Below are 27,849 nucleotides of genomic sequence, written 5' to 3' on the forward strand. Positions count from 1 at the left end.
CTTCGGAGCTGAAGAGGGGACAGAACAGTCGGTGACTCAGGCTTTCAATCTCCTCCCCTTCCCAGAGAAACACACCATGTCCCCTCCTCAGCAGCAGCGGGTGACTCCAGGTACGTAACGCTGTCTCTGTGCAGAATACATAATGTGTCCCCATCAGCAGCTGGACATAGTGTATGAGACTAAAACAAAAGTACAGTACAAAATGAATAAATACTGTAATTGATTACAGCTGACATGAGCAAAGAACAGTACAAGCAAATTGTTTTGTTGTTGTTGTTTGCTTTTTTCTTTTAGAAAATATAAATGTTATAGTAAAGTGAGAGCACACAGAGACAGATTTACATACCCAGAAATAATTTTGACACAATATATGAGTGTACTCTATTAAACCTATTAAAACCATGGAGGAAAAAAAAGAGCCTGTATGAGTGTGACAAGTTGTATAAAATGCTTTGAGTGCTCAGATATTACAGTGCTATATAAGATGTGTTTTTTATGGCAGTTTTAAGTAAAAATCTAAATAAATAACATAAAAATATTCCCTTATGTACCTTCTTCTGGGCCTTTGTGCACACCCTCAGTTCATCCTCTGAAAAACATTACCTGATCTCAATTTCGGGCCCCTTAGTACTGACCACAGTGAACCATCTTCAGATGGCTGCTCCCCGCTGTATAACATGCCATATTGCAGAAGTGGTTTCTTGAACATGATGATGAGTTCACTGCCTCCGCAGTCACTTTATTTATTTTTTAGATACATTAAAGTGTCTGCTCAGTGTACATGTGGTTTAAAAACTGTCCTTAAATGTGTACAAACTCCACGGTGTGCAGCTTGTACACTTTGTGTTTACAAACAGTTTTATAGTTCCAAATTAGCAAAATTGCAAACAAGAAAAAGGAAAAGCTACATGTAAGAATACTTTTGAGCTTTTATTTGAAATGTGACTTTACACAGGGAAACCGAATGTCATGTTTGTGGATATAAAAAAAATTTCAATAACAAAACCTGTCACACAAAAGGTGTGGTAGGTCTTTTTGCAACATTCGTCCTACAGCTTCCCACTGAATCTGAGCTTTAACAGAGGCACCTCTCTCTTTAATAAATAGTTTCATTTACAGAGCGAGTAATTAGATATAAATACAAAGGCGCGTTTAAAACATTTTTTTAAAGCAATTATAAATGTGTTGATTCTATTTAAAAAAAAACAAACAGGCAACAAGCAAATCAATCAAGCAATCAGATGCAAAATTGCAAACAATGTTGGCAAAACCAAAAACTGGCACCAAGAAAAAAGAAAACATACAAACAAAATTATGTTCAAACTTTAAATTATAGGCACTAGTTTAAGAACACCCACCACATCAATCACCGGTACAGCTTCCCGAACACTGGCATGCCTTTTGATTCATTCTCATAGCATAAGAGGTAAAAGCCAATCAAAACCTAAAATGTATTCAAGACAGATTTTCATCATATTCCTTTTTTTCATGGTATGAATGATACACACTGATACATCTCTTATGGGGATTTGATAAACAATATCAAAGTTTCCTTGTTTTCATTGGCTGAATGGGTGAACAGGGACAAAACAGCTCTTTCAGGCTATTTTTCTCAACATTTTTTTTAAATCAGACATCAGTAAAAACTCAGAGCTAATGTTAACCTGGGGCCAGTTTCACAAAGAGATCTGAGACTCCAGTGTGCGAGGGTCTAAAATGTGCTCTTTGGCTGCCATATTTCTGCAACAGAGTCAATTAGCAGCTCAGGTCCAGTGATAAAAGTCCCAAATGAAAGGGCTTTTAACTTTAAGTGCTTACTTGAAGTGCTGTGTTTCTATTAAAAGCACAATTCAGTAGCTCAGAGTGGATCCCAAATTGAAGCTTGGTCTTGCAGCGGAAAGAGGACTATTATGAACAATTATAAATGAAATGCCTGCTATTGTCTGCAGGTAAGATAAATAAAAGCCCGGGTCACCAATGTGTAATCTAGTCTGAATTTCACAAAAAGAACCACTGACTTTTATCTAAAGGTACTTTTTGTAGTTATCTGCATAATCTAATTATAACTTTCACCAGCAGGGGGCAGCACATTCATGTTTCTGTTCCATTTTTTAAATTTGATAGTTCTCTTTACCCTTCCCTATTTATACAAGAGGCTTCCCTTTTCCCCAAAACACCAGAGCAAATAAGCACGTGTTCCTCCTAATGATTAGTCAGGTTTAGGAAACGTTACGATGAGTCACTGCACCATCTTGTGGTGCAAAATTGTACCACAACATAATTCAAAGTACAGAATGGCCCAGATTGAGCTCTTAAACATAATTCAAAGGCAATGTGGACATAAAGTTAGAACGATTGTTTCTTCTTCTTCTGACAGCTTTGGTTCATTTTTATTGTTTTGAACCACTAATAAAAACAAAGATTTACAAAAAAGTACCTTTAGGTCAAAAGCGTCACCATTCTCCAGGGCTAACTTCAAATTATGTATTCACTCAGCGACACTGCTGATAAAATGATGTTCAATTTTTTAAAAATAGTCCAGGACAAACTGGTTTATGTCACCAAGCAGAAAGCTGCTGGGCTGGGGAAAAAAATTGCAGTTCACTGAGTTGCAACTCACTAGAGACTCCTGTTTTAAAATAACCAGCAAGTTCTTTTTTTTATTAGTCAGTTTTATTGTTATCTTTAATTTTATTTAACGTGTTTTGGTATTTTTTGAAATTTTATTTATGTATTTTTTTTTTTGCCGTCTTGGAAAGCACTTTGGTGAACCATGTGTTTTGGTTGGTTTTTTTTGTTTTGGTTTGTTTACGCATAAAGTTGCACAAACAGCTACAGCTTAGTTTTAGTCTCCTGGGGTCTTCCCCCCCCCACCCCCCAATTTAACTCGCTAATTTAAACTAAATTAAAATATGGGTGTTGAATCCTGACACATGCACGTGGAGCAGACTGCACATTTGCTAATCAGAGTCATTGAACTGAACCTACCTGCTGTTTGTAGCTTTAGTGCATTTTAAAATTCTAGTGTTGAATTACTCTGTTCCTCCTCTCTGAAGCAGCAGGTATATCTGTGAGCTGTACGAATACTAGCGTTAGCTGTCAGCTTACCAAAAATCCATCTTTTACACACGGTTTTAGAACTTAGTCATCTTTGTGAGACTGGCCCCTGTTCTTGAACAGACCACTTTAAGCACTTAAATGGAAAAGTATAATCTTGGCAAAACTGTGGTACGAGTCAGAACTGAGGCTTTGGCTGGGATGTCTTTAATCACCCAGTTTGACACTTTAAAAACAAAAACAAACAAACAAAAAAAGGCTTTGGAAAGTTAGCTTTGCAGTTGAGGTTCAAAACGTACATTTTAAACAACTGAAATTTTAAAACAAAATACTGATATGGATGTTTGGATGTACACTTCTTAAATAATTTTGAATAAATAATTTTCCAAAACAAACTTGTGCATACATTCTGGCTGATTTTACAAAGAGGAAAGATTCTTAAATGTCAAACCCACACAAGAGGTGCTTTCACTGTTTCAAGACATCAACAATTCTCTAACGTTACGGGACAGTTCACCTGCACAGCATCATCATAGAGATCGCTCACCGACATCTGTTAAACACAGAGCATAAAGAGAGAAATGCGTGGAAACATTTCAACCTGAGGGAAGTGAAAGAAGAACAGGGGGGAGGAGGACGAGGAGGAGGGGGAGGGAGGAAAGCTGGGCATGTGGAGATATGGACAGTCTCACGGATGACTGCAGTTGAACCAAAGGCAGGTGACGTGTCCTCTGATGGGGGCGCTGGAGTCGGGCTGGTTTCTTTGGCATCTTCTGGGCTGTCTGCACTACATGCCTGACCCCTCCAGAGCCAGTCCCCACAGAGAGACACAATGAGAGGTCCTCTTTGACACAATGTGGACTCTGTCCTCTCCCTTTTTCTTTTTTAAACTCTTAATCAAATGTATTTTTGGGGGCTTGGTCTTTCTGAACTATAAGAGTTATCTAGGTAGATAAAGTGCCATGTTAAAATATTTCCTCCTTTTATTGATAGTTTTGACTGGAGAGCCCCCTGGTGGCCCGCCTTAGTAACAACCTTCTCTCCAGTTCTCACCGCCGCCGCTGTAAGTCCGCGGACCAGGAAGGGACCTGAAAAGGCAAGCAAGGAAAATGCATTTCTGTAACAGCCAACAATAATAATAAAAATAAAGAGATACAAGACAGAAAACAATTCAAAATAAATATCACAGACACATTAAAGCACTTAAAATAGATAATAAACAAAACAACTGAAAGACATCAGCCAGACTCTGATGGAATCGCATAAAAATATGTTTTAAGGACTGATATAAAGTTGGTCATTAATTCTGCGAGCCTTGCACTCCCAGCCAGGCTGTTCCAAAGTGAATGTCTGCATATTAAACCAATAACAATGAACAGAAAGTGTGATTGTTAGCGCTGTCGCTCTCCAGCAGGAAGGTCCTGGGTTCGAATCCGCCAGCGTTTGTCTGGAGGTACTTGTGCTTCCTCCCACAGGCAAAGAGATGCAGCTTTGGCCACAAGTGTGACTCTAGTGTGTGTGAGTGTACCCCCCTCCTGTCCTATGACAGTGTACCCTCAAACCTGAACTGGATAAGCAGTTAAGAAAATGGATGGATTAACCTTTCCTGGGTGTTAGTTTCAAAGTTAGAAGGTTCTTATTTGGAGGAAGCAAGACTGGCCAACCTTTATAAGAGTGGAATCAATCTGGGAATGGAACCACCACAAAGCAACACACAGAATGCAGAAAGTGAATTATAGAAATTAAAAGACAGGCGATAACAGTAAAACTGCACGAATTTGTAAGAACAGTGGAATCAAAAGACATTAAAAGAGCTAGTGGTGGATGGAGATTCTACAACCACTCACCACTAGCTGGAGCTGCGGCTACACCAGCATTTCTCTCTCTCTTTCTCGGTCAAAGTAAAATAACCAGCCAGCTATTTAAACCTGGAAGGGAAGAATGCTGCTGCTGCTGCTACACTCAGGAAATACAATAAGACTGTCTGTGCAACATTATGTGACAGCAACTAAAAATTTCAGCAACGTTTAATTTACGATTTGATTGTTGAGGAATGTAATTACAGACATTGTCTGTTAGTCTGTTGTGCTCAGCTTTGACTGTTGTCTTGATATTAGACTGGTCAATTTTTAGTAAATTACCAGCCAGAAACATCACTGGTGTACACATAAGAGCGAAAATATATATATATATAAGCACAATACGCCTGCCTGGTAACACTTTATAACCTGCTGCATGACTAAGAGTGTAATTCCCCTTTAATTAGATGGAACTTCAATGTATTTTATCTGAAATTACAGTGTAATCATATTTACCTAGCGATACTTAAAGGTAGGCACACTGGAATAAAGGAGGTTAAATTAAAGTATAATTATTTCTTGCTTGCTACCTCTTTATTCTGCTGCAGCTTATTTCAAGTATTTGTAGGTAAATATAGTTACATTGTAATTTAAAATGAATTCCATTGAAATTTCATTTAATTACAGGGGAATTACGCCCTTATTATAAAGTGTTACCGTCCTCTTTAATCAGACAGAGAGGTGCACAATAAGGACGTGTCTGTACATACCTGCGCACGGGTTGGGCCAGTTTGCTGCGAGGCAGAGGGATCCCACCGCCTCCTCCTCCTCCTCCTCCTGTAGAAGCACTAGGCCGGGGCAGGCCACTGCGCGGAGGAGCTAGGGAGCGGGTGGGGGTGGAGGTGGCAGAATTGGGGGTAGATGTGGCCTTTACCGGTTGCCGCAAGGCTAGTGGTGATGGGGTGGCAGGAGTCCGTAGTTTACTGGGAGATGGAACTGGAGACGGGCAGAAAAGTCAGGTGTAAGTGGATTATGATGGACTGCTTTCATACACAGTATCTATATAATGAAGTAATGATCAAAACCACGATGGTGTGAGGTTAATTTAAATATGATGCCGGTATAAAAAAATCTGAGACAGTATGCAAGCTTTTACTAACAACATCCATTCCAAATTCACAAACTTCTACATAAGTTCAAAAACATAAATAAATGAACAGAAAGGTTAACTAGCACAGCTGCCGGCTATGATTTTTGATGCATTGACAGAATGAGATGATACAAACACACAGAGCAAACTCTACTAGTAAAAACCAACAACACAACATCGATGCGGCCACGGCGTGGAAACCACAATCACGATATTTAAAAAGGTGGAGGCTCTCAGTGAATACTCACTGAAATCACCTTCTTCTCCAAAGCAACAGGAGAGTGGGACTAGACAAAGACGAAGACAACAGAGACAGGCCTTATTTCAGAGCAGGGAGGGAGGAACGTGCTGACCATGCAGTGTAATGTGGCGTTTTGCTCAAAATGGGCCTTTAGGGCTGACGCCACACATGATAAAGGCAATGAGTCTGTCATCTTATTTGACAGAAATCTATTCAGTTTCCTCTAATTTTTAATTATCTATAAAGAAAAATCCTTTGACTAAATAAAACCCACCTAAATATACAGTAAGAAAAATTATTTAAATTTCAACACCTGACGTAGGAGAGGATTTTCTGCTGGGATAACTAAAACCTCTTCGGGGCCACCTTTAACGATGTTATGTATTTGTTAATGACAACCAAATGTTTTGTTTTAATTGCTTCCTTAGTAATTGCCCTTCTTATTCCTGCTATTTAGTGAAAGCTGCTGGCATCTCTGGGAGGAAGTGCACAACAAAGCGAGATTAATGGGTTAGTGAGCTCTGTCATGAAGTTGACTCTCTGTGTACCTGGCTAGGTCACCATATCTTAGGCTAGGCACATAACCTGGTCTGGAGTAGGTTTGTGTTCAGATCTTCTCTTTAAAAATCATCAGGATGGATTTTCATTGATTTTTTTCACTTAAAGCAAGTACAATACAGATTCTCTAGACTTATATTTCATACAGGCAAGTTGATAGGCTTACTAATATCACAAAAGGAAGCTGTGCAGTAAAGTTACAGCTCGACAAACTGTGTACTGCATGCATTCAGTTGGTCATGGAGAAAATGTAATATTGTATTTATGCTTGGTCCCAATCTGCTGCCAAATCATTTTGTACACTGCTGAGGTTGTAGCTAACGGAGAACACATTAGAAAACTCATCGGCCTGTTTGTTGGCAATTTATCACTGAGAATAGTCAATCAATAACATTTATTTCACTTTGACCTGCCCACAATCTACGGGGATTTTATGAGGCTACAGGACAGCGCTATGCCCAGACATGCAGAGTAATAATGTGTATCATGTTTAAAGTTTCAGGGCTCTAACGTGCAGCACTCATGGCAACATTTAGCAGTAAAATAGATATGTATTGACTTATGTATTCACAAGATTTCACAGGATTTTCAGGAACGTTGTTTCTTTTTCTTATTATATTTTGGGGTTTTTAGATTTTATAGATCTGCATCCAAGAGTGAAAAGATGCTTCGATCCCTTTTTATGCTGAGCCTGAAGCAGAACGCCTGGATTATAAAAACCTCCATCGTGATACCCGCCACCTCTGACTGAGATTTTACGTTGTGTCGAGCCAGCTATCGCAAAGAAAGCCTGGCTATGTTGGACTTGCATCGTAGGAAAGCCATCAGGTGTCTTGTATGTGTGGCATCAAACAGGTAAAGAGCAAGAGAGAAGAAAACTAAACAGTGAATGAAACGGTACACGCTCTCCAGCCTTTGGATTTTTGCCAGTGTCACCTGTGCGTCCATTTATACAAAACAAGTATTTTGAACATCAGGGGCAACTTTCTAACAGCTATCAAGATGACAAATATTATAAATGCACAACGTTTATTTACAACTATTTTTATTATGATCTAACTGTCGAATCATAAAAAAACATAACTGAAGTCTAATTAACTATCAGTTTACTATTTATTAGCAATGGCTATTCTAAGGTGTTACCTACCTGAGACAACACTGACCCTGTCATGCATGATTCTTTACAGAAAGAAAGTATTACCACAACCAAAAGAAAATACACATTCACACATTTCTTACAAGGTTGCAAGATCATCCTCATCTCTGACAACAAACGTACTCCATGGTTACCTCGTATTAAACATCTTGCAAAGAAAGCAACAAAAATAAAAGGCTTAAATTCAGCGTGTACTGTTATGACCCAGTGATGTGTTTGGTGGTATTTTCCCTTTTCTTTCTTTTCCCTCTCCTAGAAGGTGGACACCTAGGCGTGGCTGCTAAGTATCCGGGTGGAGTCTTTACCTATCCTCGGATTGGATAATTGATGGACCACCTCCAGTACTTAACGTCCGGATGACAGACACCTGGCAGTGTTTTTTTGGGAACCCCGTTGACTCGATCACGGAGTTGTGTGTGTGATTATTGTAGTGCAGGCTGGAGTATTCACGTGTACCTCTAGCCTTGCCATGTAAATAATTGTAAATAAGTTAACCAGTGGCGGTCACTTTTTTGTTCCTTTATTGTATAACTTTCACTGTCGCAGCCTAGTAGGCGTGAGAAGCCGTTTTCTTTTGTTGAACAAGTTTTCTCCTGTTTTTCGTTAGATAGATAGGTAAGTGACTTGTCTTTTGTTTTGGCTTCTTTTTATTTTGGTGTAGGGAAGACTAGGGATTGTTTTATAGGGAGTTTTGTTTATTGTTTTGGCATTGCTCACTGCTGAGGAAAATAAATGGCTGCTTAAATACTTAAAAAAGGTGTCGTTGTTGGGGTTTTTGCGTGGGTGGGAAGTGAGTGGGGCAAACTATTTGTTACGTTTATTTACTTGCCGGGACCAGAACGTAACAGTGCTCAGCGTTGCTTTACATTCTCAGCCCTTCAAATGACGAGCTGGCAACTTCCCTCACTTTCATTTCCGCTCCATAAACATAACAACCCATCATTACAACTCATCAGTCATCTGTACCTTCAGCTGACTTTTATGTTGTCACAAATTGTGCATTTGTCTGTGTGAGAGAGCAGTCTCACAGCCTTTAGCTGTTACCTCGTAGGGCAGTGGGGCTTTGGAGCTGCTGTTTGGGTTTCAGTGAGGTGCGAGAAGGGGTCAAGTATTTCGGGAGCTGAGGTGCTGCTGGAAAACAGAAACATGTCAGCACTAGACTTCAATCTGTCACAGAATTCATGGAGAAAGAGGGGCTATTTTGGCACTGGAGGCCATTTGAGCCTGAGGTGCAGGTTGAGGACACTAGAGGGCTCTCCAAGCACACACGCTGAGATAGTGAAGGAGGAGCACGACTATCAGAGCAAAGTGCCCTCTGCCTTTGACAGGTTTAACAACCAATCCCAGCACAGACAGAGAAAAGGAGTGTATGGTTTACACATGCTTTACAGGGAAGAGAAGCCAGTGATAGAGGCAGCAGAGGTGCCCATGTCCAGTACAGCCAAAGCTCAGAAAAACACAAACCAGTCACCACAGATAAATGTATAAAGACTGAGGTAAAAACTGAATTGCTGCTCTGTATGTATGCATAGGGAGCACACAAATACACCATCCTTCCACACTAGGAGCTGGTTAAGGCAAGAAAGAGGCAGCTACCACATGATTAACCCGCTGAAACTTCCTCTTTGACCCCTCCATCTGCCTCTAGTAACAGAGGAGAGATTACAGCTTCTGGATTAAGGACTAAATCATTACCTTTATCTCCCATTACAGGATTATATCAAATGGATAGTCTTAACTCGCAGAGGAGGATTTCTAAGCTCTTAAAAGAGACCATAAAACCATTGGACATGAAATGTAAAACAATGTTTGTGTCACAGATCCCCCGAGTCGCTCTGGATTGTCAGTGTTTCTGGCATCATGCTTTTATTCTGCAGGATGAGTGCTTTTCTTTGAAGTGAAAGTTATGCCAAGACAATAAGAGGAAGGATGTGTGTGTGTGTGTTTGTGTGTGTTAAACATATTACAAGGAAAAAAGATCAAAGACAAAAGAGGATCCCCAAACACCAAAGCCATGTCACTACAAAGCAGTGCAGTCGCTGCGCTTGGAGAGCAAAACAAATATCGATCTAACAAAAAGTTACTTCAGTAATGAATCTGACAGTCTAAAGCTTCAAGTTAATAAATATTTCGCATTCAAACTAAAAGGCTTAAAAAGTGATGCTCTCCGTGGCTGTTACAGTACTCACTGGCAGATTGGCTCTGGTGTCGGGGGGAGCCGCCGTTTGGCACTTGCAGGTTGGACTCACAGCTGCGACTGTTCTTCACGGGCTCTGGGGCCTGAACTGCCGCGGCCACCGAGGTGCGTGTAAGATTAGGAAGACTTCGGCGCAGTTTTTCTACAACAGTAGCACAGGCCAGAATCAAAGTCAGCGTCAACTCAAATCACTGTTTCCCACAGATAAACTTTTACTCGCCGGTGTACTCCTACATGTATTAGTTTAAGCATATTTGGTAACATACTTATCCATGTGATTACCGTAATTGTCGGGCTATAAGCCGCTACTTTTTGCACAAGCTTTGAACCCTGCGGCTTTTAGTCAGGTGCGGCTTTTCTATGGATTGTCCATGATTTTTGTCATATCGTAAGACGATTTGTTTTGTTTGTTCCACTGTTGTACGGCACTACGTTGCCTGGCGGAAGGATCAGGGTTCAAGAGTGGTATGTTAGTCACATGTCCGTCCGCCAGGCAACGTAGTGCCGTACGAAGTAGCGCGAAAAACAAACTTCAAGGTAGCCCTACGCATTCAGCGGGAGGCGTGGATGACGAGCGGCGATAAACTTGCGAAAAGCAAGTTATGCCCAACTCCACCGGTGGATTCTGACAGCGTGGAAAAGTGCGAAAACATCCACGATCACCAACGGATTTTGAAGGGCTGGACTGCTGCATGATGGAGAGGAGGACACCGCCACGGCCCTTCTGAGGGTGTTCGACTCTGACACTGACAACGAGGATTTCTTTGGTTTTGAAAGTGACAACGAAGGAGAGAAGCGGAGAGTGGATGACGAAGCCATCCTGAGCCTGTTCGTTTCCGACATTGGAGAAGAGGACTTTGGTGGTTTTAGAGCGCAGGAAGAAGAGAAAGATGGTGAATGACTGACTTTTCTTCTTGTTAAAGCCGTGTCACTGCACCTGAGCCTAAAAGGTAGTCCGAATCTATTTTTCTGGTGTGCTGTAGGTTACTGTTATGTACTACATGTGCAAATATGTACCCATAACTTGTTTTTCAAAATATTAATAAAAGGGGTGTGTCTCCAAACAGCCATCTCTTTCCTGACAATTCCCTTTGTGCATATTCTCTTACATATGATAAGTCAACATTGAAACACCTGCGGCTTTTAGTCAGGTGCGGCTAATGTATGTACAAAACAGGATTTTACCCTGATTTTAGCTTGTGCGGCTAATATTCAGGTGCGCTTTGTAGTCCGGGAAATACGGTAAGTTATGGACAATCACCCTTACCCTTTCTGTCTCTTGTTATTTTTTCCCATAGACTGCATATAAAATAATGGATGCTGGTATTTTGGTGTGTTGAAACCAGGGGTAACGAGTAAAACATGGATCCCAAATGCCAAACTCATTGATATGCTCACTGGCTAACGACTGTTACAGACAAGTAGCTAGTGAAAACCCTTGAAACTAGCTACTGAGACAATAGTATTTAATTTTTACAGAGCAAGTAGGCTGCGGGTCAGCTAAAAGGAACCCATGTTTTGGGCACTTCTGAGTTTGCCTCATTTTTTTTTAGCTACATTTAGGTCTGAAAAGTCAGTCTTTATTTGGCTGGCTTGTTGGCCAAGTCGCTGCAGTGGCGGTCTTTGATAAACAGCTGTTTGAATTTTTTGTCCAGTGTCCACTGACTGGTGCCTCTGGTGACAGCAGTCGTTCTAAACCTCCATCTCACTGAGATCACAAAGTAAGGACAACCATCCCCAGCTTCCTTGCTGCTCTCTGACTTTAAAATCCATCTGATTATACATCTGATAATAAACACATTACTTGTGATGAAAATAAGACCTAATGTGTGAAACACTGGAGTAACTGAAACATGCAACTTGTTCATGTCCACTGCTTACCTTCATTTTTCACCACATTAGTCTGAAGGTCATGCCCGTGGCTCTGCAGCGAGTGACGAGGCTGCTGCAGGCGGCTGATGATGGGCTGAGGAGAACCCCGGCTGTGGCTATAGTCGATGGAACGAGCAGGTGAGCGCGAGCGGGGAGAGTTTCTCGGGGATGCACGGGGAGAGTGGCGAGGGGAGGGGCTGAAACGGTTGGAGGGCAGGTGAAAGGCCGGGTGCACCGCCTCCTCGTCGTCCTCCAGACTATGAGCATCTAGCTCCTGGTCACTGAAGGTGCTGCGCCGCAGGGAGTGGCAGGATGAACCCGAGCTCCGTCTGGATGCTGTTGCAGCATATTCCTGTCTCAAGCCTGTTGGCAAAAAAGGTGTGGTGCAAAAAAAAAAATGTAATTGCAAAAAATTGAAGAATAAAGCTGTGGATGACGGATACATACTCTCTTCCTGCATGCGTGCCAATATCTGGACATCAGTGACATCATTGAGTTTATAGGTCGTTGAGGATCCCACTGAGTCCTCATCCATTTCTGACGTGCTCAGCTCGCTGTCCACCGATGACTGCGGACTAACTGCAGGAGGATTCCTCTCTGCTGCAGAGTTTCTCTGATGAACTGGTGCAGAAATCATATGTGAATGTTTTAGAGATAAACTAAACAGATATCCTGAAACAGACAGTGAACTATAGAGAGACCCATACTTGCGTTACTGGGCATTAGTTGCTGTCGCACGATGGGCACTCTGCTTGGGGTTGAGGAGGGGGAGTTGAAGCCACTGCTGTAAGGGCTGTTGGCTGCATTTGTGCTATAAGGACTTCCATAACTCTGCTGGTTGTACGGACTTCCATACAAGCTCCGGCGCTTGTTGGCTGTAGAGGCAAAAAGCAGAACTACAATGTCAGACAGCATCACATGAGAGACTCAGAAAGACTTGTCAATAAAGTTTTCATGTTGCAAAATCCATGCTGTCTACATGTGGTGGAGTTGTTAAGCAGTTTCACGTCCTCTCATTCACTAATCTATGAAACTTTCAAGCGGGAAAGTAGAGGTGTTAAATCAAAATACAGAATTATATCATATATTACAGTTACTTGCAATTAATTATTTTGTCATCAGTTCCTTTATTTTCATTTTGACATTTTATTATATTATCTATACAAGTCAGCAAATAAATGTTTTAGATACCTTGCACAAGCAGATTTAGAACCTGGCAAATATTATCCACTAAACTATTTAGTTTTGTTGTTTTTATTGTTTTAAAAGTTGACCACTAAGAAAATGTGACAGAGAAATACAGCAAACGCACCAAACTAATAGACTTTCACTATATTAGGTACTTGTATATTTGTCCTGGACAACTAATAGTATTAATATGTGTGTCCTGAGCAATTTCATCACTCTATTGAGGTGATATGATTTCTTATTTTTAACATATTTTACCACTATTTCTTCTGGTAAGTATACTACATTAATAGGTGAAAAAGAAAGACTGTTCTCAATGAATAATCCATAATATTCTCTTAACTGGGACCAGTTAGTCAAGTCAAGTTGGCTTTATTGTCACTTCAACCATATACAGTTAGTACACAGTGAAGCGAAACAACGTTCCTCCAGGACCAAGGTGCTACATGCAACATAAATTTACAACATAAATTAACAGAAAACACTAAACTAGCTAACTAAGAGGCCTAGTTAGCTGGCTAGCAGAGACAAGACAGACTGACCTAACATAAATTACAACATAAATTAACAAAAACTAACTAACTATCTAAGGAAGACTTTTTTTTTTTGTTAACAGACAGCAGACAACAAAGTGCATGTGCAAATGTGCAAACAAGAGCAACAAAGTGACAGTGTGACAAAAAAAACACAACGTAAAATAATAATAAGGTTTTGTGATGATGAGTTGAGGTAGTGGAGGAACAGTAAACATTCCTTAGTGTAGCAGCAAAAATTAGGAAGTAAAGAAGTTAGTGCAAAAAGTCCAGTGTTTGTGTTGATTAGTCAGTCCAGTCTCAATGTTTTGAGGTAGTTGAGTCAGCCTGTTCTTCAGTAATGGTTCTGTCATTCAAAGGATATCATAAAATCTGCACTTCATCCTGCAATACCTGTCAACCAAACACGGTCATGGCCAACATCAGCCTTGTTGACTGCTTTTGAACCTTTCAACAAATGAGGAGGCGACCACCAGGTCAGTGGCAAATTCCTTTCTGTTGTGCAATATAAAGTTTGTGTTGGCTGAATGTTCAAAGATGAAGAATTGCTGAAAGACTATAATAAAAAATATTTGTTTTTTTATGCTAAAGAGAGAATAAAAAACAACAAAACAAAAAATATTCATCACCATCGATCACATAAACATCCCCGCATACCTGCTGAAGGGGGATTTTTGTTTCCTCAACTTCATAAATTACCTGCGTATAAAAACAAACTTGCAGCTATCAATCTTATAGTTTCTACCAAGAATCACAACTTTTAGAGAAATGAAAGTTTAGAGAAAGTCTAAAATCCAACTCATAGAAATTTGGGATCAAAACTTGTCGTTCATTGTTTAATCTGCTCATTCACCATCTATACGCTGTAACCCCTTAAAAGCCCTGACGAAGCTTGTTGGCCTTCTGAGCATTTGACTATGAACATCAGGAGTGTCTGCTCGGAGCCAGCACATCTATGCCTGCACATTGCAGAGCTTTTCAATCTGATTGAGTCTCTTATAATGTATGCTGAGTGTGGGCCTGATGGAGACTTCCTACATCATTAGCTGGGACAAACGCTTAACAATGCAAACCATTCAGTCCATATACGCACAGAGCACAATACAATTCTCTGTTAAACTCAGCAAAGCAGCGGTCACAGGCTACAGTCCAAAGTCGCTGGTCTGAATTATGATATCAGACTCTGGACACTCTGTCACAGTGATACTCTGATTGGTTTAGATGGTTAACATCTCTCGAGTTTGTTAATTTACCCATCATCACTCTGTTTTAATCTCTCTTACTGGATGTGTTTACATTGCTCGGTGGTGAGGCAGCCTTTTAAGATCAACTCTCTGCTCTTTCCACATCGCTCCTTTCACTTTCTCCTGTTCCACCTCGTGCTCTGCACTCTGTCCTCCTGCATTATTTAGAAAACGCCATCATGTCTCCTCTGCTGCAATCCACATGGATCAGATCCTGTGGAATGCCAACAACGTTGGAACGTGTTTAGTCAGAAATGCTGCACTCACTTAGCCAAAAGACGCTTTGTTTTCCAGAAAAGAACAATGAGGTCAACAGATTTAAAGAGTTCACCTGGTGAAGTGGTAAATGAAAGAGTAAATACTAATCTGCATGTTCTGTAAAGCTCCACTGTGTTTACATCACAAGAAAGTTGATATAACAGCATATTTCTGTGACTGCATACAGTAAAATCATAAACAGTGGTTACTGGATCCAGAACAGTGCTGCAAGTGTTTGTTTTGGATTTTTTAAAATATTTTTTTAAAAAATATATATAACATTGTTTTGTTTTCAGCTCAAATTCAGTTTCCAGAATGGTTCTGCTCCTATATCTAACCTATATTTAAATTTGATTTTGTTTTGAAAATACTTTTAGTGTTACTTTTAGTATTTTTTTAGAATTTAAATATGGATACATATTTGAAAAAGACAAAATTCAAGAGGTTCACTATACCACACTTGATATTGATATACCTTTATTAGTCCCACAAGGGGAAATTTATTTGACCACGAGTGTGACATCGTATCTCAGATGAGGTCTCGTTCTGTCCTTCACAGAGCTTCAGATCTCACTGTTTTAGAAGCTGAATGTTTAGCCTATAAACTGTCTTTTATTTTGAAAATAAAAGACTAAATTTTCTGTACCAATCCTGTATCCGACTTCCTGTGCTCCTCTTCTGCGCTGTGCAACTTGATGTGGCTTCCGTTAAAAATAGACCAGGCTACATTTCGAGCTTTTGAAATGCACTGTGGGTCATTTGGCAGAACTGCAAACACTGTCCTGAGTGGGTGCAAATAGTTCTGATGGCTATGTTGGAGCTGGTGTATTTTCAAGGTAACGGTTACACAGACATCCCAATTTCAGTAAACATCAAAGCCTCCTCAAACTGTTTCTGCTGGCAAATTTGATTAAATTTAAGAATTAAAACTAAGTACACCATATAGTTCTAATTACTTTCTGTGTAATTTTTATTTTTATTAATGTTTTTTCATATCGACTTTTAGTTTCTGTAAGTATCATAACTTGATTTTAGAAGGATATCAGGATCCACAGTCTGTTATTTTACAATATGCTTGAAATGTCCAATTTCTATCTCATAATGGGAAAGAAGTCATTCTTTCAATATCACTTCTAAGTCAGGCTAAGCCCCACACCTGGTAAACTTTTCATTTAAGTTGATCATCAACTTTTAAAAATAATTCTGCCTGTTTGTGTACAACACAGCAGAAGAGCTTGGCATACTTTAGTCTGTATTGGGTCTAAGCTAAAATCACAATGGTGCTACAGCTCAAAGGGCCAATTCAGGTTTCAGAGGATTTAGATGTGGTTAGGTGACCTGGCCTATCACAGCAACCCTAGCAACACACTTTCAGTAGAATGAGACCAATCTGATGGGATCAGTAGCACAGGGACCAATAAAAATAGAGTGTCCTTGACACCCTCGTGTACTGAAACAAGTCAGTAGAAAGAAAAGGAAATGTTCTTTCTGCCCACTGTGACTGATGTCATTTCCATTTACTGTGATATGAAATTGTGCTGCGCCAGTCTGTGGAAACTTCAGGCCAGTTTCCACAGGCAAAAATAAAACTAAATGAGGCGGCACACAACAGACTGCTTAAGGCCTTAAAGGGGGAGGGAAAGAGAAGACCAACCTTTCATTGAGGCCATTTGATACAAAAATAAAATAAAAGAATGAATGGGTTAAAGCAGCAGCACGGAGCTGTAAGCACATCCAAGAGACAAGCAAATAGAAAAACTATTGTATGCTAGAGATAAATACACCAGAGAAGAAAGGGGATAAAACTGGCAGAGACATGCAAGAAGGAGGTGCAACAACTGTGCAAAAGTGAGAGCTGAAAACAGGGCAGGTCAGCCATGTGACTGTGGTTGGGACCTCTTGGGTCTTTTACGTACTCTGTGGAACAGCTGTCAAAGCAGTGCAAAGGAAATGAGCTTTGTATAATTGTACAGCACTAATAACAAAGTGGTTCCACTGCATATCTGAACTGTCTGGTATGAATAAAGTTGTGCTGTCTGACTAGTATAGTCAACTCAAGGAGATGTCTCCCAGGAGTTTCCTCCCTGTTGTTAGTTATATAACTGAGACACGTCATCTGTGGAGAAGATTTTAACAGGGTGTGCGCATACAAAAGGCTTGGGTCACTCCTCACACAGAAGGTCATGTTTAAAATATCTGAATATGCACTTATTCCAGAAGATGGCACAATGCTTAGACAGATGTGAAATCTTCACACACTTTTGGTAACAATCTGCCGCAAGTGAAGAGTTTATTTGGCGATTCCATAGCAACAGCATTTCCATGCTCCTGCTAGAGGTTGGGTATGAAAAATAATTCAGCCCGGAGCTATAAAGCCCTGTCTGGTGACTCTCACAGACACAAATGCTTTCAGAATGTAGCGCTTAAAGCCAAATTCATGGTCCTGTGTTTGCGTAGCTCTCTGGCTATGCAGAGAGAAGGATTATGGGAGTTTAACCAAAGAATCCAGTGCAGTCTTCCCAAAAAGACAGATGCTGACTGCAACCAACAGCTGCATTAGACGTTTTAATGGTATTATTTAACTCTCACTTTGACTTCACTGTGAAGAATTTTTCGATTACAACAATCTAAATCAAATTTGAACATATCCATGTTGTAAAGCTGAGCAAATTTGCCATCATAAACTTCGTTCTTTGAAAACTAAGATCGCAGTTTAGAAAATGACCATTACATTGCATTCAATAAAACCAGCAACTAGAGACTGAGCCAATAAACTAATCAGGAAAGTGTTCACTGAGCGGATAAGCAGTTTCCCCTCAGATGATATACAACCTGACTTCCTAATTCATCAAGTTATTTAAGTTTTCGCAGAAGTAAAAAGATGAGATGTAGAAAGTAAATGCATGTACACTGACTGCTTGATGCTGATCCTCGCTTTAATAGAGAGTCTGGGTCAGACACTGAGATACTATGTAACCTTATAAGTCTTCTTTGAAAAATTTCTAAATATTTTATTAAAAATCACAATGTTGGTGTTTAATTCATTAGATCTGAATGTCTTAACCACTTTACTCAGTGAATCATAAGCCTCCCCATAGTGCACTTTCACTTTCCACCAGTGCCATCTGAGGAATGAATGAGGTGGGGCAGATGCTATTAGCGACAAGGGGGGTATTTTTAGGATGACGTTATCGTGCCACACCTACATCGATGATATCACCACAAGTAAGCACCACTCCCTAAATCAGTGTTTCTCAAACTGTGGGTCAGACTCCAGTAGTGGAACAATGGGGGCGGACAAATGGACAGTAAGATAACAAACTTCCATATTAAGGTTTCATGGATTTAACAGATTGTGTGAATTTAATGACTTAAATACAAAAGTGAGGTCAATTCTCTCCTAACGTACTGCAGTAAATCACTGTGCTCCCAAAGATGAGTTTTTAGGAGTATAAGAAGATTCCACAATTGAGCCATTCAGTGAGTATTATTAAGAGAAATGTTAGCAGAATTGGCCATAATTAGCAACTAGTTTGGTAAGGCAAGAGGTTTCTCAAGGGAAGGTGAGGTAAGGCTAAGAGCAATGTTCAACAAAAGGTCACATAGTCCAGCCCATAGTAGCTGGTATAAACAGCCAATAAAGAGCAATAAGCTATATTATACAAGCCTCACTCTGATCTGATTTATCATTACTTAAGAAGACAGTCCAACACATAACTACTCCATGCAACAATATTCATATAAACAAGTTTCCCTATCCCCAGATGAGGGAAGAAATGTGTGACCAGGTGTTTCTTTCACAACAGCTGAAAGAATCCCACTGACCCCAGTGACAACCTTCACTGGACTGTTGCTCAACGTGATCCAACTATCACATGAGCATACCACAGTCAAAATGGAAATGACTCGCCTCTTAGTTTAACTTTCAGGAACGGAGCCCTGTTCTCCTCACTGAAAGGTTAAATATAATTAGTGAAATCAAAAACTCTACAGGCATAAGAAATTAGGTAACTCTGGGTGATATAAAGTTGCTTTTTTCAGGTTCTTCTCACTATAAGAAGGGGCCTTTCGAGAGTGACTGCAAACGTCAGCACGATTGCTCCATGTATAGTTATGACAATAAGTCTATCTTTCCTTATTTTACGTACTCTCATACACAACTAAATGATTTAAACCCCAACATGAAAAAAATCTGACTTTATGTATGTAAACTGAGTGTGTCTGCAGTTCATTCATTGAATCCATACACTCAGGGACCAGAGACTGATAGGTCCGCTGGTTAGCTCAGGCCATTCAGTATGGATCAGTTTAGGTTTGTCGGTGCTGCTGTTTGAGAAGAAAGTGCTGCAAAAGCAGCAAAATAAGAATACAAAAAAAAAAAAAAATCACAGATGTAAATATAAATAAGTAAGCAATTAGGCACTATCACGTGACACAAAATAATAAATATTTTGCAGGTCCCAGGGCACAACAGCTCCTCATACAATCTGCCAGCAAAATAAGCAGAAAATAATAACCCCGTTGTTTTTAAACAGAAAAAGAAGAAGAATTTTCACTCCGACCAAATGATATAAATCTAGATCATTTAGCAGTGTATGCTCGGCACTGTCACCCTTGCAACCAAATCCAAAAGTGAGGACACAACTGCTACTGTGCAGTACACTTTGGTGTTGTTTTGGTTAATCATGCACTTCTTTATTTTTGTAACCTCGTTAGAGACACAAGTGTGCGAGCAAGTTGGTCTTTACCAGCATTGCAGTGATTTATTATTACTATTTTCTGACTGAAAGGAAGATCCTTTGATAGTTGGAAATGAGATATTCTGCAGAAATCAAATCCATTTCAACTTCTTTGATTCCTATACAAGTGACAATATAGCAATTTTCTTTTCCTTAAGTTGTAATACCCATAGTTTAGGAGTACATATAAGAAATGACATACACATAAGGCACAGCCAGGTCATTATGCTCACTAGTGGACCAGGGCAGCTGAAGACTTCAACAGCCGAGCAGATATCCACATGAAAGGCAGACTCCTACTGGTGTAAATTTTGTCAAGAGACTGTGAATGCAAGGCTCCGTGTGGACCACAGTGTGCCTTTATTCCAATCGAGGCACTATACTACAATGCGCCAACTACATATACGCCCTTCTTGCAGACTCTGAGCAGTATTGAAAAGAAAATATAAAAAGGACTACACAGCTGCAGTGTCCACAGCTGTCTGCATGCACATCCTCAAGTGCCAAAACCAGAGGGCATGTGGATATCAACTACCCTACTATCAGAGCCTTGCGTTCACCCTTTAATAGCAAAACATATGGATCCAAACAGGCTGAAAGTATAACAGCCTCTTAACTAGAGATGGCACGATACCACTTTTTTATGTCCGATACCGATACCGATATCATAAATTTGGATATCTGCCGATACCGATATGAATCTGATATAGTGTTTTTTAATCAACAAAACTGTTTTTTTTAAATATCTTGCTGCATTTTGTATAAGTTCATACTCAAGTTTAAAACAACAACTACACTAAAGCTATTCTGTTATACCTGTATGCAAAAAAAAATATTTCATAGTTCAGCAATACTGATCAATCTAATAAACTTAGACCTACACCATCCTCCCTATTCTGGTATTTTAAAGAGTACTTAGCATAAATATTAAGCAGCCTAACTAATAGGGTTCCAACTCCCAGCAACAACAAAAATAAATAAATAAAAAATAGGGAACCACCCCTCACGCTCCACCTCATGATGCTTAATCGACGTAACCAACCTTAATTTGATGCAGTGTGAAAAAAAAATGCACAGAAATCAATTATTTTTCAAGAAATATTAAATAGATTCAACATTCAGCAAAATTGCAGACTGCACAGATGGTACCTTCCCAAAGGAAAAAGTACTATAGCTTACTAGGGTATATATATTAGACTTAATAGTTACTATAAGTAATGGACTTCTATTTATTTTGCATCAAATTAAAACTTTGGGTGTCAGATAATTATTTATTAAAAGCTAGACATTTTAAATGAGAATAAGAAAGAAAAGTATGTCTTTGTGCCCCCTTTTCCCTGTTAATGCCCTATCGGCCCCCCTGGCTAAACTTTGCTAGATCCGCCCCTGCACAGTTACCAGCGTCAGCTACATAGAAAAAGATCCTCGAGTAGAAAGTAATAATAAATAAATTCTAACAACAGCTGATCAAGCTTAAACGTGCTGCTGTTGTTCAGCCGCTGGTTTCCTCTTTCTGGTGCAAAGTGGGCCAAAAGCAAACTAGAGACACGGACTCGCGACAGAAAAGCCGATCAGCTGATCGTTAAGCAGTTTCATGATTGAAGTAGCAGCAAGAAGAGGCAGTCGCTCCATATATCGTTTGTTAAGCTTAATGCAGGAATGCTTTACAAACATTCAGAGATGGACTTACACACTTGCTTTACTTCTCTCGGGATAACTTTGTCGGAGATGAAATGCCGGGTTGCTAGCGAAGCTCCACATGCTATCCAGACCACCGACAGGTCCCGCATGCCACAGCCGCTCTATCACGTGATGCATACTGCTCCGACGTGCTAACGTTCTGAGGTGAGTTACGGCGTGTTGCAAGTTTTGTGAGGTGCTTTCGTGATATTTAATGGATCGGATTACATTTTTTATTTTTCTCCGATATCCGATCCAGTAATTTAGGTCAGTATCGGACCGATACCGATACGTAATATCGGATCGGTCCATCTCTACTCTTAACTAGGGATGGGAATTGATAAGAATTGAATGATTCCGATTTCGTTATCGATATCACATCGGTTTCTCTTTGAGTTTTCATTAACGGCTTTGAGAGTCACCACCATCGCTAAGCAGTACATCAAAGACATTACATTCATGCAAATTAATTGCATGCTGTGTGGTCAAATGTTTCTGAATGTTGGATGCATTTCCCCTTTTTGATGTGATCAGTGTTGGGGTCATTACACAAACAAAAGTAATATATTACAAATGTTACACAGAACACTTTTCTTAAATATCCATACGAACCTTGTGGAGCACAGACTGAGTTACTACCTTCCTCTTCCAACACATGAACTGAAATCAGCTAATTGTAGCACAAGTGTAAGTGAAACCAATAAGCGGCATCAATAAACAGGCATAGTAACAATTCCAAGGAACTGAACTACCGGGAACTGGTTCTCTACAAGAACCGGTTCTTGATTCCCATCCCTATTTTAACATAAATCAGCAACCCAAAAAACAGATGCAAGCACTAGCAGGAGAGCTGGTTCAGTGATTTTGGTTCTCTTCAGCTCAAATGCATCATGTTTGTTCGAAGGCCAGCCAGACAATTGTGAACACAAATGAACATATCTCAATACAGACACTAATAGAGAAGCCCAATGATCCAGATAACATAGTTTGGTACACATGTTATTTGTTTCTGACCTCTAACATACCAAAAGAAAGATAAATTAAGTGCATCGGTATTGTAATTACAGTTGAAACAATTACAACTATGCTCCTGTTTACCTGACATGGTGAGGTCCAGTCTGTGTATGAGGGAGCGCTTGGCTGATTCCATCTCGGGACTCGGATTGTCCAGAGCTTGGCGGCACCACACGATAGGACTCAAGGCTTTTTGCAGGGGACTGTTCAGCTTTGCCTCATATAACCTAAAAAAATATCAACAGCAAGTTATTTTTCTCCTCTAATAATGACCGACAGATCACTCCTATCACACCTCATATATGGTGTTAGTCAACAGCTTGAAGAGGAAATGTGATTGAGAGGATAACAAGCTGCTAATCTGGACCTGGTTTTATTACAAAGTGCTGCCTTATAGTGGATGATGTGGAGAGGCAGGAAGGAATTCATGTTTTCTTAGTAAAAAGAAAAAAAATTTTTTTTTAATGCTAATTTATTTCAGACATAAATATTTAAAATCTTGAGCCTTGCTAATTATTTAAGGGGACTCTAAAAATATAGTAAATACCCTGTTAATACCCTTTTATTTATGTTGCATGTGTTGAGTTTTAAGAAATTTTAAGAATAAACAGTCTTAAAAAAATTTTTTGAAAAGACCATAAATCTCAATACTTAATCATATGTACTCATTTAAATAGCCAAACACTTTTAATATGGCTTCAAGTTAAACTCAAGGCTTGCAGGGAAAATACGGCCTGAAAATCACTTCACACTCACACATCTAGTTGCTCTGCAGAACCAAGTGCACACACCAAACTAAACAGAGAGACACAATGACACCTCATATGCAAACTGACAAGCCAGCGAAAAACAAAATGTGGGATTTATTTTTATTTTTTAAAGTTGATGCTGCAGGCAGATAATTTTACCCGAGCAACCTCCAGAGCTAGAAGATTAAGTTAAAGTGCCTAAAAATTTAGCTCTTTAATTGGTCAATTCCCACAGGTTCCAGTGTTAAAATGTTCAGCAGCATTAAAAACCATATTTATAGCCTGGTACAAAAATGTTTGGGGGTTTTTGCGGTGTGTGACTGCTTTGGGTGAGAGGTGTTGACAGGCAACTGGAGCTGGTCAGTGACTGCTAGGTGCTTAGAAGTTTAGGCTCCAGTTTTGATGAATAAAATTCTGGTATTTTTTCAGACCATCACCTGGCACCAGTTACCAGGTATCTGTTTCTGTTCACTGCACCCATACAAGTTTTTGCAGCTTGCTAACAAATCTATACGGCATTAGCTCATAACTTAGCGCTGCATCCTCTCTCCACATATGGTAACTTCTGGCTGCAAAAACCAAAATAGGAGCAGCCAAAACACTAACAATGAATCTTCAAAATGCAGAGTCCAGGACCGCTGGATGATGTCATGGTGGCTACATCTACCATTTCTACACATGTGACACACTGAATTAACTACAGCTTTACTGAGTGTAAAGAATGACATTTGTTTACCACGACATAATTTCTGCTTACAAATAACATTTGTGATGTCATTTTGACAGCAAGAAATACAGTCATAGACAGAGAACTAAGGCTTCATAAAGTTGCTGAACTGAAAAATGACAAAATTTATGTTACTTTTGATTGCAAAGGTATAGAACATGCATAAATAAGCTAGCCTAACAAGATCATTGGAAAAGAAATAACACTAAAGTACATACAGCATTACCTGAGATAGCTGACGCGCTATCAGTCTCGCCTCATTTCCATATTAAGATGAGGTCAAAAAGTGCATTGGAGCAAATGAATTGTGACTGTGGCACTTTCAGTGGCTGTAAAATTTATATGCTTTCAACTTCTAACAGTCTAAACATGTTTTCACTCATCAAAATTGAATTTAATTGTGTTCCCCATTTATAAAAGCAATAGAAATGTTTATGAAGAGAAGAGAAGAGAAGAGAAGAGAAGAGAAGAGAAGAGAAGAGAAGAGAAGAGAAGAGAAGAGAAGAGAAGAGAAGAGTTGAGTTTCCACTCAGAGGAGGAATCTGAGTCAGCAGCTGTCAGCAATGTTGCAGCCATTGAGGAAGCCTTTCAAGATGAAAGCAGAAACATTACAGGCAAAGCAAGGGCAGAGAAATACCGGCCTTATACTTATACTTATACTGCACATTGTCATTGTTTATCAACACAATGACAGCCATTCACATGTGGTACAGTGCAATGTAAAACTACATCTGAAACAATGATATGTGTCACGCGCATGCAGAAACAGGAGCGCAACGGGCATCTATTGATAGGCCGAGTGCTGCAGGAGCAGGCAGCCTTTTTAAATCCACTCTGATGCTAATTCATGGGATTACAGGAGTCTGTGACAGGAGCTGGCAAAAGCTAGGCACTATAGGCTAATCCCAGATATCAATCTAATCCAGAGGATGGACAAACAGCCAGGGCATAATGAGACTAGCTTGGCTGGGCATGAGCGAGCAATGTCTGAAAGTAGTCTGATGCCGAGGGCTCAGTAGCTGGCATGGGCATGCAGCTGCAAGCAAGACAGGAAAAGCTGAGTTAGCTGAAATAATAATTACAAAAAATGCAAACTGATTAACAGGATTCGTGTTTATCCTCCCTTGAAGAAACAGTGTTTGTGTTAGGAGTGTTCTAAAAATGTAAAAGCACTTGGCGCATGTTCAACTTCAAAACAGATGATATGCCCTGATTGCAGCAGCTTTTAAAAACTGCCATTAAGATGCATTAAGAGTTACGCCCTCGTGTTGCCTACTACAATATCATTACCATAGCAGAAGCAATGCATATAAGCCCGTCCTAATAAGATAGATAACCATTTCCTGAAGAAAAGGGCCATCATTATATTTTCATCCAGTCAACAATGATGTTCTTGGAAGTCAAAAACAGTCAAATCCAATTTAGTCTGGAGTTTGACGGGCTGCACTTCTTTTCTAAAGCCATCTAAGGGCAGAAATGCGCAGTGCTTGGTTAAATTATATGGGCACAATCTAGCGGGAAAGGATATTGAAATACATAGGAGTTAACAAGCAGAACAACAATACTGTATTGGTTCTATCTTCCTCTACTGTGAATGTTAAAGTGTTGCTGTCAGTGTCTGGTGAGTACAGTGAAAGTCATATTTTTTTTTAAAGATTTTTAGCCTGTAATGTTACAATCCAAAATGTTTCACGTTGATTACATTTTTGCAGTGTAATACCACCTCTTGTATGATTTGGTATCTCTTCAAGGGCAACTACTTTCAAAGAAACATGAATTCCTTGTCAAACTGTAATGGCCTAACATAGAAATTTTTTTTTTTACTTGTGTGAATATCAGTTTTATGCATTCCAAGTCTGGCTTTAAAATGAGTAATGCTATTAGAAAGACCTAATTACAACTGGTGGATTAGCAATAGGTGCATCTAAACAGGAAATATAAAAATTTAAAAAGCAAATTTCAACTAAATTTAAAATACGAACCCCCTGATGTCTCTATTTTTGGGGGGAAATTACAAAAAGTACATTTAAAGATCTTAGAGGTAACAGGAAATACATCAGACTAATTTAGCTTGCTTTTTGTTCATGATGCAATCACAATCTAATGATCTGGGCTGTGGTAAAAACATTGTCCCTTTTTTGTTTGTCACTTTAATGACAAAACATCAGGACATGCACAACACCTTGGTTTGAGGGAACTGCTACAACTCTTGCCTAATGCTAATCTTATACACAAGACACTCTCTTGTGTATAAGATTAACAGTTTATGTTTATAACCCCTGTTAATGCAATTCTTGTAATCATCTTTAGGACCCTGCCATAGCGTTTATTTCTCCATGTTGATGAGATAACTGTCCTATTTCACATCTCTCACTTGGTGCTGCAGAGCACTTGTAGCTGTGTGCCAACTGCTGCGCTAAAGGGATTTCAGAAGACGAATATAACCATGGCTACCTCTCCCACATGGCTGCTGGGCAGGAAAACAACTTTGATTTTTTTACTGTACAACACTGACACGACAAGCCAAGCAATCTGTCACATCACAACACCAAGAAACTGATGATTTTAATTGCCTATCTCTGAAACTAATGAACAAACTCTAGGCACGGAAAGAATGGAGAGCGGTCTGACAACGACTGTAAGACAAAGCCTGTCTTTTATATTCAGACAGTCACAGAAGTGCCTTGGGATCGCCCATATGACTTGCCAAACAACATCCTGCAGTCAGTAATCCACAATGAGGCTCCTTCAGTGGGGATGACTTCAGATTTCAGACAAGCTACTGAAATGATTGTTCATGCCAGGCGTTTGTGGTGGCAGCTAATGTGTATAGCAGCTGTGACCAGGCATTTAAAGCTGTCACCCAGCCCCGAAGACAAAAACACGGCGGAGCAGGCAAGTTACCTCCCAAGACAAGGCTTTGACTCACCAGCTGTCCTCGTCTTCGTTTAGACAGTCCATGTCTTCCAGATCTAAGATTTCCACTTCATCTAGAATTGAGGTTTCCCCTTCATCCGTGAAGCCCCTGCTAGTGTCTGAATAAAATGAGTTCATACTCGATAAAGAGGTGGCAGCAGATGCCCCCTCACCCTCATACGCCCTCCTGAAACTGATGCCGTCATAAGAAAGTCTGGGGTTTAAACAGCGGTTGTTCTCCAACAGCCCACCGTAGCCGCCCGTTCCAGCGAACCCCACCCCAGGGAAGCCGGCCAGACCGGCTGCCATCCCTGCTGACAGGGACGACGAGTCGTATCCGGCGCTCAGGGGTCTGTGGTTCCCTGACATCGGTCCGGACGAAGACAACATCGTAGACCTGCTCCGGAGCTGCTCGTTTTGTTGTTCGAGTTTCTTCACCAAGTCCTGGAGCTTCCGCACCTCCAAGTCCGCGTTGATATTAGAGTTGATATCCTCCATAGTGGCTCCTCTCAGCCCTACGAAAATATGCGGTGGTCAGGGGTATTTTTAGGCGTTTCTTTGCCGAGAGTCCCTTTGTTTTTGTTTACTTCACTGCTATATGGGTGTTCAAAGAAGACACTTTGGTGTTCAACCGACTTGAAAAGCTCAGCGTCGTCATCTTCTCCGGTTATTCGTGCTCACGGGTAGGGTTGAGGCCATTTTCATAATACTCGTCACCAACTGTGAAAGACCAACAGGCGGCGGAGAACACACGTCACCACGTTCCATATC

At 40.1% G+C, this 27,849-nt stretch overlaps 1 protein-coding gene across 5 annotated transcripts; it reads right to left on the reverse strand.

The window, feature by feature from the left end:
- Positions 1–917: 917 nt before the first annotated feature.
- On the reverse strand, positions 918–27,834 carry slain2 (SLAIN family member 2). Of its 5 annotated transcripts, XM_085447456.1 has the most exons (10): positions 27,092–27,834; positions 22,771–22,913; positions 12,738–12,905; positions 12,478–12,651; positions 12,040–12,393; positions 10,151–10,300; positions 9,006–9,092; positions 6,255–6,293; positions 5,627–5,852; positions 918–4,145 (listed from the first exon to the last, which is right to left on the reverse strand). In XM_085447456.1, the coding sequence occupies exons 1-10, from the start codon at positions 27,574–27,576 to the stop codon at positions 4,082–4,084; spliced, it is 1,890 nt and encodes a 629-aa protein (XP_085303582.1). In that variant the 5' UTR covers positions 27,577–27,834; the 3' UTR covers positions 918–4,081. The 5 variants fall into 5 exon arrangements, with proteins under 5 accessions (XP_085303582.1, XP_085303579.1, XP_085303578.1 ...); XM_085447453.1 differs by lacking the exon at positions 6,255–6,293 and having other exon boundaries at positions 9,006–9,089; XM_085447452.1 differs by lacking the exon at positions 6,255–6,293.
- Positions 27,835–27,849: the final 15 nt, after the last annotated feature.

Source organism: Copadichromis virginalis, linkage group LG23 (assembly GCF_057382275.1).
Source record: "Copadichromis virginalis isolate Kocher_CV1m ecotype Utaka linkage group LG23, C_Virginalis_male_GT1.1, whole genome shotgun sequence".
NCBI classification, from domain to species: Eukaryota; Metazoa; Chordata; class Actinopteri; order Cichliformes; family Cichlidae; genus Copadichromis; species Copadichromis virginalis.

Coding starts and splice junctions, on each gene's coding strand:
- slain2 (XM_085447456.1), bottom strand. CDS start 27,576: ATGGAGGATATCAACTCTAATATCAACGCGGACTTGGAGGTGCGGAAG. Junction 12,906..22,770: donor ACTGGACCTCACCATGTCAG/GTAAACAGGAGC, acceptor TTGCCTCTACAG/CCAACAAGCGCCGGAGCTTG. Junction 12,652..12,737: donor ACTAATGCCCAGTAACGCAA/GTATGGGTCTCT, acceptor TTTCTGCACCAG/TTCATCAGAGAAACTCTGCA.